We start from the raw sequence: 18,015 nt of genomic DNA on the forward strand, positions 1-18,015 counted from the left end.
CTAACATTTTTTTTTTAATTATTTTATTTATTTATTTTTGGCTGCGTTGGGTCTTCGTTGCTGCACACAGGCTTTCTCTAGTTGCGGCGCGTGGGCTTCTCATTGCAGTGGCTTCTCTTGTTGCGGAGCACGGGCTCTAGGTGCATGGGCTTCAGTAGTTGTGGCCCACGGACTCAGTAGTTGTGGCTCGCGGGCTCTAGAGCGCAGGCTCAGTAGTTGTGGCGCACAGGCTTAGTTGCCCCGCAGCATGTGGGATCCTCCCAGACCAGGGCTCGAACCCGTGTCCCCTGCATCAGCAGGCGTATTCTCAACCACTGCGCCACCAGGGAAGCCCCTAACATTTTTTTTATTCTGGGTTTTAATGGGGTTGTTTTGACAGTGGGTTTTGTTTTTTATGTGTGTGCTTAATCTACAGTACCTGAGGTACCTTTCAGTCTTATTTGATGTTTATGATATTTTGAATATTTACCATAATAGCTGACGATCTGTTAATATTGTACTTCCTCTTAAAAAACTTTTTTCCTAGATTTCATGCCCCAGACTTTTGCATACTTATCTTTCTGTTTTGGTAAGTTTCTCATTACACTTTATTTTTACTTTTATTATTTTTAAAATATTTATATATTTATTTAGGCTGCACCAGGTCTTAGTTGCGGCATGCATGTGGGATCTAGTTCCCCAATCAGGGATTGAACCCAGGCCCCCTACATCGGGAGTGCAGAGTCTTACCCACTGGACCACCAGAGAAGTCCCTCATTACACTTTTAAAATCTAGGTCTCTCCCAAACACTTCCTTTTGGCCAAAAGCCTTAATTAAATAGATCTCCTCTAACGTATCTTAGGTATATGAAAGGCGGCTTATTCTGACATTCAGCAGTTGCTGGTGGAAGAACACCTTCAAAAAAGGTGTAGAGATAGAAATACAAAAAATATTTGAAGGCCTTGCCCCTGAGAAAATTACTAGCTTGAAGGAGATATATACTTTTAGAAACTTTGTTCGTACTGAGCAATGCATTATACAAAATCCTATTTACATGCTGAGGGTGTAAATAACAACACGGAACTATCAGTAGCATCAATCTACCCTTCCTGGAAATTGGAAAAGTCAATTGCTGTCTCCTTGATGCATTTTCTTGTCATTTTCCTTTGTTGTTTTCCAATTGTGCTTAGCCTCAAAATACCACTACTGAGAAGTTATTTAGTTTGATTATGATTTTGCTTACGACTGTTGTTTCTTCCAGCAATGAAGACAGTCTATTCAAGTTTCCATATAGTTTCAAATTATTACTCACCTAACTAATGGTCAGTTTGAAAGATAAGTATGCACACAATGCTGATTCAGTGAAAGGGAAAGTGGAAAGACGACCTTTCCCCCCTCTTCTACCTTCAGCATGGCCCTCTTCCAATAGGACTTGTAAATCACACTTGGGAAGGAGTTTACTACATAGGTCTTGAGATAAAATTTTAGCCCAAGCCCTTTCTCAAATGCTGATTATTGTTCCGAACCCCATATATACTCAAAGTTGTCCAGTCAACAAGTATTAATTGCATAATTTCTTATATCCAGACATTGGAAGTAAAGAGATGGGGGCTGGTATCAAGAGGGTGTATAACTGGACATGTCCTGGGCATGGAACGATGGATAGTTGTGGGTAGTTAAGAAGGCACAGAGAGGATAGTCCAGGCTAGAGGAGCCAAGAGCCACGCACAGAGGGAGGATGAAACACGATGTAAGCGAGGCTATGGTGAGAAGACCAACACGGCTGGAATGGAGAACTCTTTTTAGAAAGTAGAGGGAGACTGCAAAACTCTGGAGGATCTTGACTCATAACCAGATACCTCACTGTGATGCTCAATAGAAAGCCATTGTTGGTTCTGGAGCAGGGGCATGACATAATGGAGGCAGTGTCTTAAGAGGATGAATGGGGCATTGATTGTCCCAGAAGACTTGGAGAGGGAGACCCTGGAGACCACTGCTGAATGTTCCCGATGCTGGGGGGACACGTCTGCAGCTGCAGCTGTTCTCTACTGTTGACTTCATCTTAAAGCAGTGACAGAAGCCCTCGTGGGTGGTTTTTATTTAAAAAAAAAAAAAAAAAAAAAAGAGAGAAAAAAAAACATAAACCAGTTTGAGTTGGGTTTCTGTCCCTTCAGAATCAGAATCCTGATATTTGAATACTCTTCGGAGTTATGTGAGTTGCCTTAGGCTTTGAAAGAAAAGCAATGATTTAGGAAAACAGAATTGGGAGTAGATATAAAGAAGGTAGAAATGAATCACATGAATGTTCATGGGACCAGGTTAAAGGGGCATGTTGGGGCCAATGGTGGCTGTGCTAAGCCATTCCTCCAGCCCTGGTATTGCAGCTGAGATTTAGGTACCGCTCTCTGCTATGGCAATGTGCTTGGGACTCAACAGAAATCGTTTCCAACTGGCAGAACCCTTCCTCTGCAAGGACAGTATCTTTTTGTTGTTGTTCTTCGGGCTCTTTTGGTTTTCAAATACAGTTTTTTTACCTGCTAACATTATGTGTCTATTATATCTCAAACTAGATTTGCAAAGTCCCTCCCACCAAACTACATTTTCTCTTGTGTCCCCTGTAACTATTCACGGTGGTGCTAATCTCCATTCCCCAGATAACCTTTGGGTTATCTTGGATGTTCCTCTCCAATGCTCGCTCTCCCACCCATTCTGGTGTTATCTCTGGATTATCTCTCCAGTGCAGTGTCTGCTTCTTGCCTTCAAACTCCTCCCCACATCTGCCTCTGCATTTTCTGTCTCTAGTCTCCACCCCAGCCCATCCCCATTCTTATACACTGATGCGAGTGTAGCCTTCCAGGAGCACGTATCTCATCAGGCCTCTCGTGATGTAGATACAGGAAGAGGGGGACACTGAATAATATCTCATCCCCATCATTTCATTCCTTCTGTCTAAAAATCTTCAATTAATCCCTACTGCCAACCAAATGAAGTCTAAAAGCAGCCCTTTCTCATTAGGAATCAAACTTCACAACAATTTAATTTGCTTCTTTCTGCTGCCTTACTCCAGAAAAAACCAAAATGCTAGGTTTTTCATCTGCCCCCCCCCCACAATAGCTTTTAATTATGCCTGATTTTAGTGTTAGTGGTACTTCATTATCTGTAAAAATGTGTGCATCCTGCTCTTTCTTGCTTACTAATTCTAAACTTTCTGTCTCAACTTCCTGTTTTAATGGAACACAAGAGTCAACTCACTTATACAAACACCCTGCTTCCCTCTCTTCCTTCTCCCTATTTTAAATAGGCATATCACTCTTCCTCCTTCCTATTTTCATACATTTGCCTCTTTAAATAACACGTTGACCTAAATCTCTTGTTAAATTAATTTGACTCCCAACTTTTGAGAATAAGAAATGAGTAACCTCTGCCCTTCTTTCACCTTTTTACCACTCCTATTTTTTCTTTAATTATAACTTCTCCTTTTTTTCCTGTTTAGAATTCCTACTCATTTGATATAAAAGTGCCTGGCTTAAACATGTCTTGTGTTTCCCTCTTACTTTTTCTCTGTTTTGAATTTCTGTATCTTGATGCTATTTTCCAACCCTTTGATTAAATAAATAGGTCTCGTTGAGAAGGTAATATTTGAGTAAAGACTTGAAGGAAAAGAGGGAGAGAGCCACATGGCTTTATGGGGGCAACAGCATTCCAGGCAGAGGGAATAGCCAGAGCACAGATTTTCTTGTGGGAGCGTGGAGTGAGAAAAGGGGGTCAGAGATGAGGAGGGGCAGGCAGGGCAGGTCATGAAGTGCCTTGTAGGCTATTAGGGATTTGGACTCTGAGAGAACTGAGGCGTCAAGGAAGGTTTCCTTTTCCATAATATTGTGATCTGTTTTAGTTCTATCTTCTCTCTGAAGATATTAATTAGAAGGTTTTGGGGTTTTGTTTTTCTTGTTTGCTTGTTTGTTTTCTTCTGTTTTCTGAAGTCAGTTTTCTAAGGGTTTTACTTTCATGTTAGTTTATCTTGGTCTTTTCCTTAAGACTTCAGATTTTCTTCAAGGGTCTGGCAATCCTTTGCTGTCATTTCATATTTAAGAATGAGGGACTAGAGGGAAAAAATAAGGAAAGGATTAGAGTAGTTTTGGAAGAATATGAATAGGGAGTTGGTACTAAGCTTGGAACCACTTTATTCAAAATGGAAGGAAGAGAAGGGATTTACTCTGGGGTTCCAGCCCCCTTCTTAGGTACCCTGATTTTCTGCAGCTAAGTTACAGTTTTTTAATTGACAACCCTTCTGATATGTTTTCCTCACAAGCTAAGTAGCTGACTGTCTGCCATTTGTGTCTTGAGGATGGGGGTGTGGGCAAGGTGAGAGGTGGGCAGAAATTTCTCACACACACACCTTTAATTTAGTCTAATGTTTTTGGCAACTTCTTACATCCTCCTCCTGTAGCACCTTATTGGACTCTGACAAACAGATCAGTATTCTCTTATCTTCCACTTATACCCAAATTCTGAAATACAGCTTCCTCTGCTTTGCTGCATGAGTTAATATTTACTTTACTTTCTACTTTCCATTTTTCAGAAATTTGGGGAAATCACTCTTCTGTTGATGGTTTCCCACCGTAATTGTAAGCAGGATTACTACTTCTTTTATAAATCCTCATCTTAACAGGCCTTGGAAAGGAGAGGCAAACATCTGTGCTCCTGTTCTCCATCCTGGACTGGGAAGCCTGTTGGGTTTTCATCACAGGTTTTGACAAAACCAAAGAATACTGTGTTTTCAGCATTCCTTTTTTAAAAAATCTGCCAGTAAGCCTATCAAGAAAAAAGAGAAACTTAATTTGTCATTAACATTTTATTTTAACGTTATGCTGGGCCCTAATATCCATTTAACTTTTCTAAATGTTTATTTATTTAAAAAGTCAGTTCTAGGATATTGCCAAGAATTGGTGATGCAGTTATAAGAATTGTTTTCCCTAAATGTTTCGATCAGCAACCCATTAGAAAAATTGGCAAAATGTACATACAAACAGCTAATTTACAAAACAGGAAATAAAAAACACTCTTAAATATATGAAAATACACTCAACCTTACTCATCAGGAGAGAAATGTAAGTCAAAACTATAATGGGACTTTTTTTTTTACCTCTCAGATTTGTAGAGATCAAAAAGTTTAACACTTAAAAAAAAAAGTTTAACACTAATCATTGGTAAAATTGTTATTCTATGTGCTAGGTACTCTGCTAAGCACTCTGAATTGTTTTTTGGGTTTTTAAAAAATATTTATTTATTTCATTTATTTTTTCCTTACTTTTATTTATTTACTTATTTTTTGCTGCATCGTGTCTTAGTCGCAGCACACAGGATCTTTTTCATTACAGCTCGCGGTCTGCTCGGGTTTCTCTCTAGTTGTGGCGTGCGGGTTTTCTCTCTCTAGTTGTGGCGCACAGGCTCCAGAGCGCATGGGCTCTCTAGTTGAGGTGTGCGAGCTCAGTAGTGGTGGCGCGCGGGCTTAGTTGCCCCGCAGGATGTTGGATCTTAGTTCCCCGACCAGGGATCGAATCCACGTCCCCTGCATTGGAAGGTGGATTCTTTACCACTGGACCACCAGGGGAGTCCCTGAATTGCTTTTTAAGTGTAACACTTTAGTAAGAATGTGTAAACACTGCTACATATTATGGGTGTGGGTCACAAAACCTTTTACTAAAGGCAATTTGGCAATAACTATAAATTTTTCTTTAATTTGTGTACATTTTAACACAGCAGTTCCATTTCCAGGAAGTTATCCTAGGGATATATCACACATAATAAACATAAGGACATATGTCACATAAGGACATTCTTTGCAGTGTTGTCTGTATTTGTGATAAGACTGAAATCACCTAAATGCCCATCAATAAGGAACTGGTTAAATTATGTAAGCCATTACAGTGGAACTCTATTCAGTCATTAAAAAGAATGAGGAAGCTCTATGGGTACCAATAGGGAAAGAGCACCAAGTTAGTTTCAAAAAAGGGGGCGGGGGGGGGTGTCTAGAATAACATGCTCTCACTTGTGCTTAAAAAATACACACACTCATATGCATTCAGACTCCCTGGAGGTGCACACAGGAGCTGGGAACAGTAGGTGCCTCTGGAAAGAAACAGGGCCAGCATAAAACAGGGGTGGGTAGAAGGGAGATTTGTTTTTCCGTTTGTAACTTTTGAATTGTATTGTTGTGCTTCTAGTACCTATTCAGAAATAAATATGTAGATCAATAAACACAATGTAAAGTTTCCAAAGATGTACTTATATCAGAATTGTAAATGAAAGACTGTTCTTCCTGATTTAGAGAAATCTAGTTGGGAGACTGAGTTTACTTTGCGGTTGGAGAGGCTTAGGGGTCTCGGAGAGGTCCTGGTCTCTATCACCAACTCCTGCACCTTCTGCACCCCATTCTGCTTCCTGCTTTTGCTGACTGTGTTGTCTCTGTTTCTACTATGGCCGCTGCCCAGCAGCCCCCAGAGTCCTCCTCTGTCCCTATAGCCCATCTCTCAGCTTCCCAAGTATCGCCACCCTTGCCTGCCAGCCAGGGAGCCACCAAGTGGGCAGCACACCAAAAACAAGCGTCTTTCAGGCTACAGATCTTGGCGAGTCCAGGTGCAGCCTAGTTTTCAGTACAGGGTTTCCATCTCATTTCCAGGATTTTATCTTCTGGGGATCCTCTGGTGAAACATATCCTATCTACAAGTCACTTCTTAACCTTTGTTGGTCAAGACTGTGGTTTTGAGTAATGATCATCAGGGAGTTTTTTAAATGATAGTGGGTGTAAAACTATCTCACTGGTACTACCATAAAGGAGTTTAGTGACCTTTTTTATGCCTAAGCTTAGACTAATTTAACTTGAAGGGAGACAAGCACAGGTTTATGACTGTAACTAGGAAGGAGCACAGCTTCCTGGACTGAACCACAGTGAGGCACTTGTTTGCATTTACCTGAAATACAGCTTACTCACTCACCTGAGATAGAACCTAATTATCACTTACATGTGATGATGCCCGAGTACAACACATCTTCAGCAGGAGAGGCAAAGGGCCTGGGAGATGGATATGACAGAACAGAGGAGTGTTGAGTTTACTCTAACTCAGAGAGACACTTTTCAGGAGGAATGATAGTTGACCCCATGTAAGAATTCTAATTCTGAAAAATTGTGAAATCTGAATCAGGTCATCATCAGACTAATGAGGTCTAGGAAGTGAGGAATATTGGACTGTTGATAGGGATCGTCCAACCTGTTTTTTATTTATAGATTGTGGTGCAACAGTGTGTGGCAGTGTCTTGTTGAAACCAGCACTTCCTAGCCAGTAATAAAAATGCTGTTGCCTAGTTGGTGAAGTCAGGCTTGGTTGGTATAAGTGTGTCTATCTCACTGCTCTGAAATTCCTACTTAGAAGCTTTCAGGGCCCATAACTGATGCTTACATTGGGTTGGAGATAGGAGAAGAACTAACCTGCCAAAGCCAAGTGAGGGTGGATCCTGTGTTCCCAGCATCTTCTGCTGCTTCTATGCTTCCTTAAAACTGTCACTCATTTTTTTTAAATAAATTTATTTATTTTATTTATTTATTTTTGGCTGCGTTGGGTCTTTGTTGCTGTGCGCGGGCTGTCTCTAGCTGCAGCGAGCGGGGGCTACTCTTTGTTGCAGTGCACGGACTTCTCATTGCGGTGGCTTCTCTTGTTGCGGAGCACAGGCTCTAGGCGTGTGGACTCAGTAGTTGTGGCTCACGGGCTCAGTAGTTGTGACGCGCGGGCTCAGTAGTTGTGGCTCATGGGCTTAGTTGCTCCGTGGCATGTGGAATCTTCCCAGACCAAGGCTCGAACCCTTGTCCCCTGCATTGGCAGGCGGATTCTTAACCACTGCGCCACCAGGGAAGCCCCCAAGCTGATTTATTTTCATGACTTAAGTGAGATCTGTTATTTCATCTCCCTTGTCAATGAGAGTTCAGCTTCACTGCCAGTAACTTTAAAGTTACTGAGAGGCCTTGCAAAAGTGGTCTGTTTCTTCTCCTATGCCCTCTTCACTCAAACACAGGCGAGCCTCTGCTCTTCAGATCCTAGCAGTTTCAGTTTGCTGCCAACAAGACCTCCGTGGTAGGGGTGCTCCAGGAATCATCTCGCCTGTGTTGGAAATTAACTTGCTTGAGTTCCTAGCATCTTTGAGTAAACAAAACCCTAAAGTTGAATTGGCCCATTGATGAATTTCACTTCTGTTTTGGATGCTGCAGAATTAATCCCACATCAGTCAACACTGATAAATGACCACACTGAGCAAAACGCTGAGCTGAGTGCTGTGGAAAAAAACAGAAGTTCCCTGCTTCTCGCAGTTGGGTCATTAATTGATGAGGGGCCTAGTGAGTTATAGAGGCAGCAGCAGCGGAGCTGAGGTGATGGGATGGGAGGCTCTGTGGAACTTGTGCCCTCTGGGGAGGGCCTTCCAGGGCAGAACCAGTGCTGGAGACCAGGAGCCAGTCTAGGGAAGAGAAGGGTGGAGACTCTGTAGAAAGAAGTCATTTTAATCTGCACATACCTGAATGCTCTGTCATTGAAAGACAGCGTGTGGGTGGGTTGACCTAGAGGCAGGCTCTGTAATCTTGTCAGTGCTAAGTTAGGGGCCCTGCATCAGGACCACCCACTTGGTGAAGGCTGAGTGCCCAGCACTGCACACCAGTACCTGGCGGGGCAAGGAGGGGCCGAAATCCAGCCACTTTGCTTCCTCTGCTCCTTGGTGCTGGGCTCTTTCTGCCCAGAGCAAGGGGCACCATTTCTCTGCCAAGTCCTGTGTCAGTAGGGCTACATCCAGAGAGACAGCACCTTTTTATGAGTGCTCCTGGCCGGGCATGGCTCTTTCTGAGTCTCCAAGGGTGCTGCTGTGCAAGACAGCTACCATGCCGCCTCTAAGTCTGAATCTGACCCTGCGTAGCACAGAATTCCATAAATATGTGAATGAATGCTGAGGGGGATTATTGAAGTTCCACACACACTTCGTCTCCCTACTTAAAGAGGGACTCGAGTGGATTTCTTTTTGCCTTTTTTTTTTTTGTGGTTTATTGTATTTCAATTTACTCGACTAGTTTGTGGTAACTTGTTGAAGAGATTTTTCTGATTTGCTTTTTTTTAACCATTTTTTTCCCTTGAAGTATAGTTAATTGACAATGTTGTATTAGTTTCAGGTGTACAGCAAAGTGATTCAGATATATATATATATATGTACTTTTTCAGATTCTTTTCCATTATAGGTTATTATAAGATATTGAATATAGTTCCCTGTGCTATACGGTAGGTCCGTGTTGTTTATGTATTTTATATATAGTAGTGTGAATCTGTTAATCCCAAACTCCTAATTTATCTCCACCACCCACCCCTCTGCCCCCACTGCTATCCCCTTTGGTAACCATAAGTTTATTTTCTGTCTGTGAGTCTGCTTCTGTTTTGTAAATAAGTTCATTTGAGTGGATTTCTTTTTCTTTTTTTTTTTTTTTTTTTTTTTTTGGTTTATTGTATTCAATTTACTTGACTGGTTTGTGGAAACTTTTTTTTTTCGTTTTGAAAAACCTATTTACCTTTCCAAATATTATTTCAAATACATGCTTTATAGACCACTATGGGTCAGAAACATTCTGTAGAAGAAATTATTTTGATAGACATTGAAAATAATTTTAATAGAAGAAAAAGCTCATATTTATCTAGATGTGGCTATGTTCCACAGGAAGATTTCGACGTCTAAAGTGCAAAGACAAAATGACTGTGGCTTTTCTTGCCACTCAGAATATTGACAATCTTCCCTTAGAGCCTACTCTCTTTTTTTTAATATCAAAATCTAATAAGCCAAATTTATTCAAGAAGAGTTATATCCATTTTCCTTTAACCTTCTTAATCTACCAAGGACAGTAACTTACGTAAAAGCATGCCTGTTTTTTCCTTTAGAGCTTCTTTTTTCTTTTTTTTTTTAATTAGAGTATAATTGCTTTACAATATTGTGTTAGTTTCTGCTGTACAATGAAGTGAATCAACTACATGCATATCTATATCCCCTCCCTCCCGCCACCCCCCATCCCACCCATCTAGGTCATCACAGAGCACCGAGCTGAGCTTCCTGTGCTTTATAGCATGTACCCACTAGCTATCTATTTTATGCATGGTAGTGTATATATATGTCAATCCTAATCTCCCAATTTGGCCCACCCTCACCTTCCCACCCTGTGTCCACATGTCCATTCTCTACGTCTGCATCTCTATTCCTGCCCTGCAAATAGGTTCATCTGTACCATTTTTCTAGATTCCACATATACACGTTAATATACGATATTTGTTTTTCTCTTTCTGGCTTACTTCACTCTGTATGACAGACTCTAGGTCCATCCACATCTCTACAAATGACCCAATTTCGTTCCTTTTTATGGCTGAGTAATATTCCATTGTATATATGTGCCACATCTTCTTTATCCATTCATCTGTCTGTGGACATTTAGGTTCTTTCCATGTCTTTTTTTTTTTTTAAAGTGTTTCTTTTTTTTTTTTTTTAAATTAATTATTTATTTATTTATTTATGGCTGTGTTGGGTCTTCGTTTCTGTGAGAGGGCCTTCTCCAGTTGTGGCAAGCGGGGGCCACTCTTCATCGCGGTGCGCGGGCCTCTCACTATCGCGGCCTCTCCTGTTGCGGAGCGCAGGCTCAGCAATTGTGGCTCACGGGCCCAGTCGCTCCGCGGTATGTGGGATCTTCCCAGACCAGGGCTCGAACCCGTGTCCCCTGCATCGGCAGGCAGACTCTCAACCACTGCGCCACCAGGGAAGCCCTCTTTCCATGTCTTGGCTATTGTAAATAGTGCTGCAGTGAACATTGGGGTACATGTGTCCATCTGAGTTATGGTTTTCTCAGGGTATATGCCCAGTAGTGGCATTGCTGTGTCATATGGTAGTTCTATTTTTAGTTTTTTAAGGAACCTCCATACTGGTCTCCACAGTGGCTGTATCAGTTTACATTCCCACCAACAGTGCAAGAGGGTTCCCTTTTCTCCACACCCTCTCCAGCATTTGTTGTTTGTAGATTTTTGATGATGGCCATTCTGACTGGTGTGAGGTGATAACTCATTGTAGGTTTTGTTTGTTTGTTTGTTTGTTTATTTATTTATGGCTGTGTTGGGTCTTCGTTTCTGTGCGAGGGCTTTCTCCCGTTGCGGCGAGCGGGGGCCACTCTTCATCATGATGCGTGGGCCTCTCATTATCGCGGCCTCTCTTGTTGCGGAGCACGGGCTCCAGACGCGCAGGCTCAGTAACTGTGGCTCACGGGCCTAGTTGCTCCGCGGCATGTGGGATCTTCCCAGACCAGGGCGCGAACCCGTGTCCCCTGCATTGGCAGGCAGATTCTCAACCACTGCGCCACCAGGGAAGCCCCTCATTGTAGTTTTGATATGCATTCATCTAATAATTAGTGATGTTGAGAATCCTTTCATGTGCCCCTTGGCCATCTGTATGTCCTCCTTGGAGAGATATCTATTTAGGTCTTCTGCCCATTTTTGGATTGGGTTGTTTGTTTTTTTGATACTGAGCTCCATGAGCTGTTTGTATATTTTGGAGATTAATCCTTTGTCTGTTGCTTCCTTTGCAATTATTTTCTCCCATTCTGAGGGTTGTCTTTTCATCTTGTTTATGGTTTCTTTTGCTGTACAAAAGCTTTTAAGTTTAATTAGGTCCCATTTGTTTATTTTGTTTTTATTTTCATTACTCTAGGAGGGGGGTCAAAAAAGATCTTGCTGTGGTTTATGTCAAAGACTGTTTTTCCTATGTTTTGCGCTAAGAGTTTTATAGTGTCTGGTCTTCCATTTAGGTCTTTAATCCATTTTGAGTTTATTTTTGTGGATGGTGTTAGGTAGGTGTTAGGTAGTTGGGTGCCAAGTAGACGGTACACTGACCTTTAGAAGTAGGGCTCCAATGGACAAGGTGGGGTGGAGGATTGTCAAGCATCAGAATGAATTCAACTTAAGAACAAACTGGCTCTGATCCCAGCCAACCCCAAAGTCTAGCCAGAGGCCCATTAGAAATAAATGCAAATTGTAATATCACTTTTACAAGGTTGTGCCACTTAACACTGTTAAATCTAATCAATCCATATTAAAGCTAAGCACACTCCCATTATTAGCTCAGTCCTCACCGTATCCCATTTCTATGAAGGCTCCTGTGGAAACTTTTTGAAGAGATTTTCTGATTTACTTTTTTTTTTAACATTTTTTTTCTTGAAGTATAGTTAATTTACAATGTTGCGTTAGATTCAGGTGTACAGCAAAGTGATTCAGAGATATATTTATATAAATACACACACATATATGTGTACTTTTTCAGATTCTTTTCCATTATGGGTTATTACAAGATACCAAACATAGTTTCCTGTGCTGTACAGTAGGTGCGTGTTGTTTATTTTATATACAGTAGTGTGAATCTGTTAATCCCAAACTCCCAATCTATCTCCACCACCCACCCCTCTGCCCCCACTGCTATCCCCTTTGGTAACCATAAGTTTATTTTCTATGTCTGTGAGTCTGTTTCTGTTTTATAAATAAGTTCACTTGAGTGGATTTCTTATGCTTTTGAAGAATAGGAGTAATGTGTGTGTCTTGGGGGATAGAGGGAAAAGGCAGGGATGTGCTCAAAGGGCCCTTAACAGTTCTAAAATTCTTGGAGTCCATAAATTAAACTTGATATTAAAATAAATCTTCTATTTTAAACCAAGGCAATGTTTTCATTTTAATATTTCAAGGCTTTCCATGTACCTTTTATCACATAATGCAATTCAGTTATGGACTGAGTCCTTTTAATGTACGTAAGTGCTTTATGTACTTTGAAAAGAATTGAAGAAATAGAAGGTTGGGCCTATGTCCTCAGATGTTAACCTACCTAGAAAAAGAGAAACGCAGAATGAGAGTATCAACCACTCGTAGGGATTATTACTTGGATACCTTGTCAGACATACCTGGTTTTGATTTTGACACGACAATAGGACTCCCAGTGTGGGCTGGGATTTCCATGCGCTGTGAAAAGTGGTAAGCAAGCAACCACAAAGGTTCAAGTAACCAATAACATTTCCTGCCTGCGAGGTTTTTTGCAGGTGAAGATACCAAATGGGTGGTAAGTTAGGATTAAAATTAGCTAAACTGTCACAGCAATGCTGTCTTCCTTTACACTCAGCCACCGTGGAGTTCTCATGGTCTAGAAGTATGTTTTGTGAGTCCTCTGCTGTGTAGGCTGACACCAAAGAAGGTCTGATCCATGCTACCACCTTGTGTTCTCCCTGGCCACATTCCTTCCTCTCCTCCCATGTTGAAATGGTTTCCCCTGATCCCGAGACTGAGGGAGCTCACCTGTGTCCACCGCACTGGCCGTCCTCCATCTGTTAACAGTTCAGCGTGCTGACCCTCTGACTTACTGTCCCCTCTACTCCCTTTTTCACCAAGGTCAGACCTAGTTTTCCAAAAGCCTACTGAGTGCGATTATATACCAGCACTATCCTAGACCTCATGGTCAGTATAAAAATCAATGAGATTCTTCTCCCCAGCCTGTGGCTCCCACACTGAAGAGCTAGTAAGAGGGCTCGGAGGATAGATGCATGGCTGGGGGGTGGATGGAGGCGAAGAAAGAAAATATGAGAATGGGCATGTACACAAAGGCCTCCCGGATGGACAGACCTGAGTTTGAATCCCAACTCAGACAGGTACTAGTTCTGCAAACTCGGGCAAGAAATTCACTATGTGAGAGCCTCAGATTCCTAGTCTGTGAAATGGGAGTAATAATTCCTACCTAGCCTGGGTGGTGGTGCGGATTAGAGAGTGTAATTGCTGAGAGAAGCGCTTGGTGAAATTAGCAAGCACCCAAACCAGGACCTATATAACTACAACGAAAGATGATAAGTGACGTAAGTGCAAACAAACGGGGTGGGAGCACCCAGCAGAAAGGCTCACAGCTGGCAGGAGGCCGCACGTGAGCTCGTGCACAGGTCAGGGGCCCTCCCAGCCTCTGGGTGATCTTCCACCTCCATGCTGGGCTGGGCAGAGCCAGGCAGCACGCAGGGCCCACGGGCCGCATACCTGGGAGCCGGCGAGTCCCTGCAAAGTCGGACATTTACCTGCACATAAACCTGCACGTGTATCTGAAGCAGGCAGGACCCGGAGCTCCACCCCCTGGGGCACCAGCTGAGGGGGTGGAATGGAGGGATGGAAAGGGCACCGCTGTCCTTGTTGACTTCAGCCAGTCCCGGGCATTGAAGATCATTCCACTCTCCAGAAAGCGAGGTCACGTCATCGTTTTTCCCTCCTCCCCACTCTGGATATCTAAGGTGAAGTGTTTTCTCTTCTCCAGCTCAGAGGCTGAGAATGGTGTGGAGGAGAAAAAGAAGGTCTGCAGGGCGCCAGCAGCCCTGTCCCCTGCTCCGTGCAGCGAGGCCGAGTCCGCAGACCAGAAGAGAATCATTTCCCTGCGGTGAGTCCTCACCTTGACTCTCTGTTCTTTCGGCCTTTCGGGGAGGAGGGGTTGCTGGGAGGAGCTGGTGTTTCCAGTTTTGTTTTGTTTTTTTTAAACTTTTGGGTTTATTTATTTATTTCTTTTTATGGCTGTGTTGGGTCTTCGTTTCTGTGCGAGGGCTTCCTCTAGTTGCGGCAAGTGGGGGCCATTCTTCATCGCGGTGCGCGGGCCTCTCACTATCGCGGCCTCTCTTGTTGCGGAGCACAGGCTCCAGACGCGCAGGCTCAGTAGTTGTGGCTCACGGGCCCAGTTGCTCCGCGGCACGTGGGATCTTCCCAGACCAGGGCTCAAACCCGTATCCTCTGCATTGGCAGGCAGATTCTCAACCACTGTGCCACCAGGGAAGCCCCTGGTGTTTCCAGTTTTATGGTGGTGGTTAAGAGTCAAGCTCTCCTACAAGCAGATGACACCCCTGAGAAAGAAGTGGGCTGTTTTTCCTTGATATCCAGGCACTGGCACCTGCCTTCCTTTCTCAGCTCTTCCCACCAGCCTCTCTTCTCCTTCCCACTCCAGCCTTCTGCAGAATGTCTGCCCCGTTCTGAAAGCACTGATTTTGCTACATGATAAAGCCGGGGTGGGCCCCTCTCTGGCAGGGAGTTAGAAGCACCTGGAAAGGCTGTCAGGGCTGCTGATGAGGCCGCCCTGGCTGGATTGTCTGCTCGGCCTGTGGGTGTGCACACCTGCTGTCTCACTTTCCTGGCAGCCACGGGAAAGAGCGGAGGGAAACCCTGCCTGGGATCTCCGGGGGGGGTGTGCACATCTCCCTGGGCTGCCCATTTCTTGGGGCCGGTGCTGGAAGCCAGGCTCAGTTTGGTCGTGGGGCTGTGAGGGGACAGGCGGTTTGAGATGTGGAGCTCTGGTCCCCATCACTCTCAGGGGCACCAGTTATGTGCTTTCTTTCACATGGAAGGAAGAAGTAGGAACTTCGAGTTGCTTTTCTGCCCTTAAAAGAGAATGGTTAAGCCAGTGATCAATTACAGGTAACTGTGGCCATTTATCCACACCAAGTGGAGGAGTAATAGCTCTCCTCCCCGTATTAGAACTGTCAGAACTGCTACCTTCTACGTCTTTTTTCCTCTGCTAAAGGATGATTAAATAACTCCTGCTTTTCCTTTCCTTCCTGGCTACCCAGCCCATGGCTTCTCTGCAAATCTATACCTCACTCAGGACCAAGCATAAGTCTTCACTCTGCCCCCAGATTTTTGTATTCTGACTGTCACTCCCAATTCTGTCTCCATCTTTTCTGCATGACTGTTTTGATGCATCTCACTTTTAACCGTTCTTTCTATAGCCGTTTCCTGTCAGAGCATCCTGCCTCACTTACCAAACAAAGGCACCAAGCCTGTTGTTTCTTGTATCTTTCACCACTATTGACTGGCTACTGCAGGCGCTCTGAATGCACTGCACATGTAACTCCACCTTCCCCAGGCTTCAGATGAGAATAACACACATCATGAGGGCATGCTTGTTCAACTTCACCAGTGTGTTATCTGTGTGGCTGCAGAGTCCTGCGCTTGGTTGAAGGCTCTGCTCTCACTGTCTGGCAATTCTGAATTTTTGAATAAAAATTTTTTGCACTAGGTTTCAGGTCCTGCTCATAGTCATCTGTATGAAGTGAGACTAACACAGTCGAAAAGACACAAAGAAATAAGGCATGTAAATAAGCATGCCTCCCACCCCTCCCTCAGAGCCAATGCTGTGCAGACAAGCCCTTCTGCTTGTGCCTCTTGAAATCATCAAGGATTAGCAGCTAGTATAAATAATAGGTGATTTGACATTTGTAAAAACAATTTTATTTTCAAGTAGAGTACAAATGTCTACTCATAGTTTTTTAAAAAAAATAATTCCTAGAATTCTAAAGAAATTTATATCTGTTGAATTGGTTCAATGGCCAGTAACTGAATCCAAATCTCTGTGCCTTGAATTGATGAGAGATATTTTGCCTCTGGTTTGAGCACTGTGGACTCAGAACTGTTGCGGGTAGCAGAGGCCTGGGACATCACATAGTCAGTCTCTTCACAGCTGAGAAAGCCAGAGTCCAAAGTCTCTCTAACTTCATTTCTGTCCCTCTGTCACACCCATAGGCCACCCAGATTGCTTAAGAGTCTTCTTAAATTCACTTTGAACCAAACATTATTTTAACTGAGCCTCATTCTAAAGAATCCTATCATGGAATCATGAATTTCATGTGCCATTTTTTTCCCCCAATAAACAGAAAAAAATCTACATAATTGTATCACAAATTTTTTTCATGTGTATACCTCTAAAAATCATGCATGCATTCCGCTTTGAAATGGCTGGGTTTCGCCGTTCGGTTGAAGATGCAAATTCTACTCAAATGAAGAGCCAGGACTAGAATCACCTTGGAAAGAAATCCGGGAGCTCTGACCTCTGCCCTTATGCGAACAAAGGAAGGACTTCCAAACATGTTTCTTTTTTTTTTTTTTTTTTTTAATAGAGTTATTTATTTATTTATTTTTGGCTGCATTGGGTCTTCGTTGCTGCACGTGGGCTTCCTCCAGTTGTGGCAAGTGGGGGCTATTCTTTGTTCCAGTGCATGGGCTTCTCATTGTGATGGCTTCTCTTGTTGCGGAGCACAGGCTCTAGGTGCGCAGGCTTCAGTAGTTGCAGCACATGGGTTCAGAACTTGCAGTGTGTGGGCTCAGTAGTTGCAGCATATGTGCTCTAGGGTGCATGGGCTTCAGTAGCTGTGGTGTGTGGGCTCAGTAGTTATGGCTTGCAGGACCTAGAGTGCAGGCTAAGTAGTTGTGGCACACGGGCTTAGTTGCTCCGCAGCATGTGGGATCTTCCTGGACCAGGGCTCGAACCCGTGTCCCCTGCATTGGCAGGCAGATTCTTAACCACTGTGCCATCGGGGAAGTCCCCCAAACATGTTCTTTTTTTATTCTGATTTCACTTCTATTTTCCCACTCTGGGATGTTCTGTCTCTCTTTTCCTCATACCCAATTCCTGCTAATCCTGTTAGGCCCAGTGTACTAAACCCTCATAGACCTGCTGGTCTCTTCTCTTACCTCCTGTTGGACTTAACTGTCTCTATACCGCCTCCTAACGCCTATGATATGTATTGTTTTGATGCTACATCATGTACTGCCTTTTTAAAAAGATGCTTGATATGCACACAGGCTCCTTAAGGATAAGGGCTGTCTTGTGTGCCCCGAGGCATTTAACATTACGCCTCACTCAATTAACACTTGTTAAGTATTCATAGAATTCTGGATTGAACTATAGCTGCAGTTTCAATAATCAGCCTCCAATACTCCTCTTTATACTGCTTAAAATACTTTTGAGATGATATAATTACTTTCACAGCTCAATCGATACTTCTCCCTTCCATAAGGTACGGTTTCTTCAGTTTGGGATCCCAGCCTGCTGGAATCACCCCGTCTCCCACACCATGTCCTTAGAGTCCTGAGGGATTATCGATGTCTAGAAGAGAAAGATCAATGTCTGGCTTTCTTGTGAGCTGGTAT

General features: G+C 43.3%; 1 protein-coding gene across 3 annotated transcripts in view; it reads left to right on the forward strand.

Moving 5' to 3' along the window:
* The window catches only part of GRAMD2B (GRAM domain containing 2B), a 105,719-nt gene that overhangs the window by 65,714 nt on the left and 21,990 nt on the right, over positions 1-18,015 (forward strand). For 2 of the 3 annotated variants that reach the window (XM_082380720.1, XM_082380719.1), the window contains exon 2: positions 14,363-14,482. In XM_082380720.1, coding sequence (XP_082236846.1) covers positions 14,363-14,482 — 120 coding nt within the window. Of the gene's footprint in view, positions 1-14,362; positions 14,483-15,656; positions 15,700-18,015 lie in introns of all 3 variants that reach the window. The other variant, XM_082380721.1, reaches the window with a different exon arrangement.

Source organism: Balaenoptera borealis (genome assembly GCF_965194805.1).
Source record: "Balaenoptera borealis genome assembly, chromosome: 2".
Lineage (NCBI taxonomy): Eukaryota > Metazoa > Chordata > Mammalia > Artiodactyla > Balaenopteridae > Balaenoptera > Balaenoptera borealis.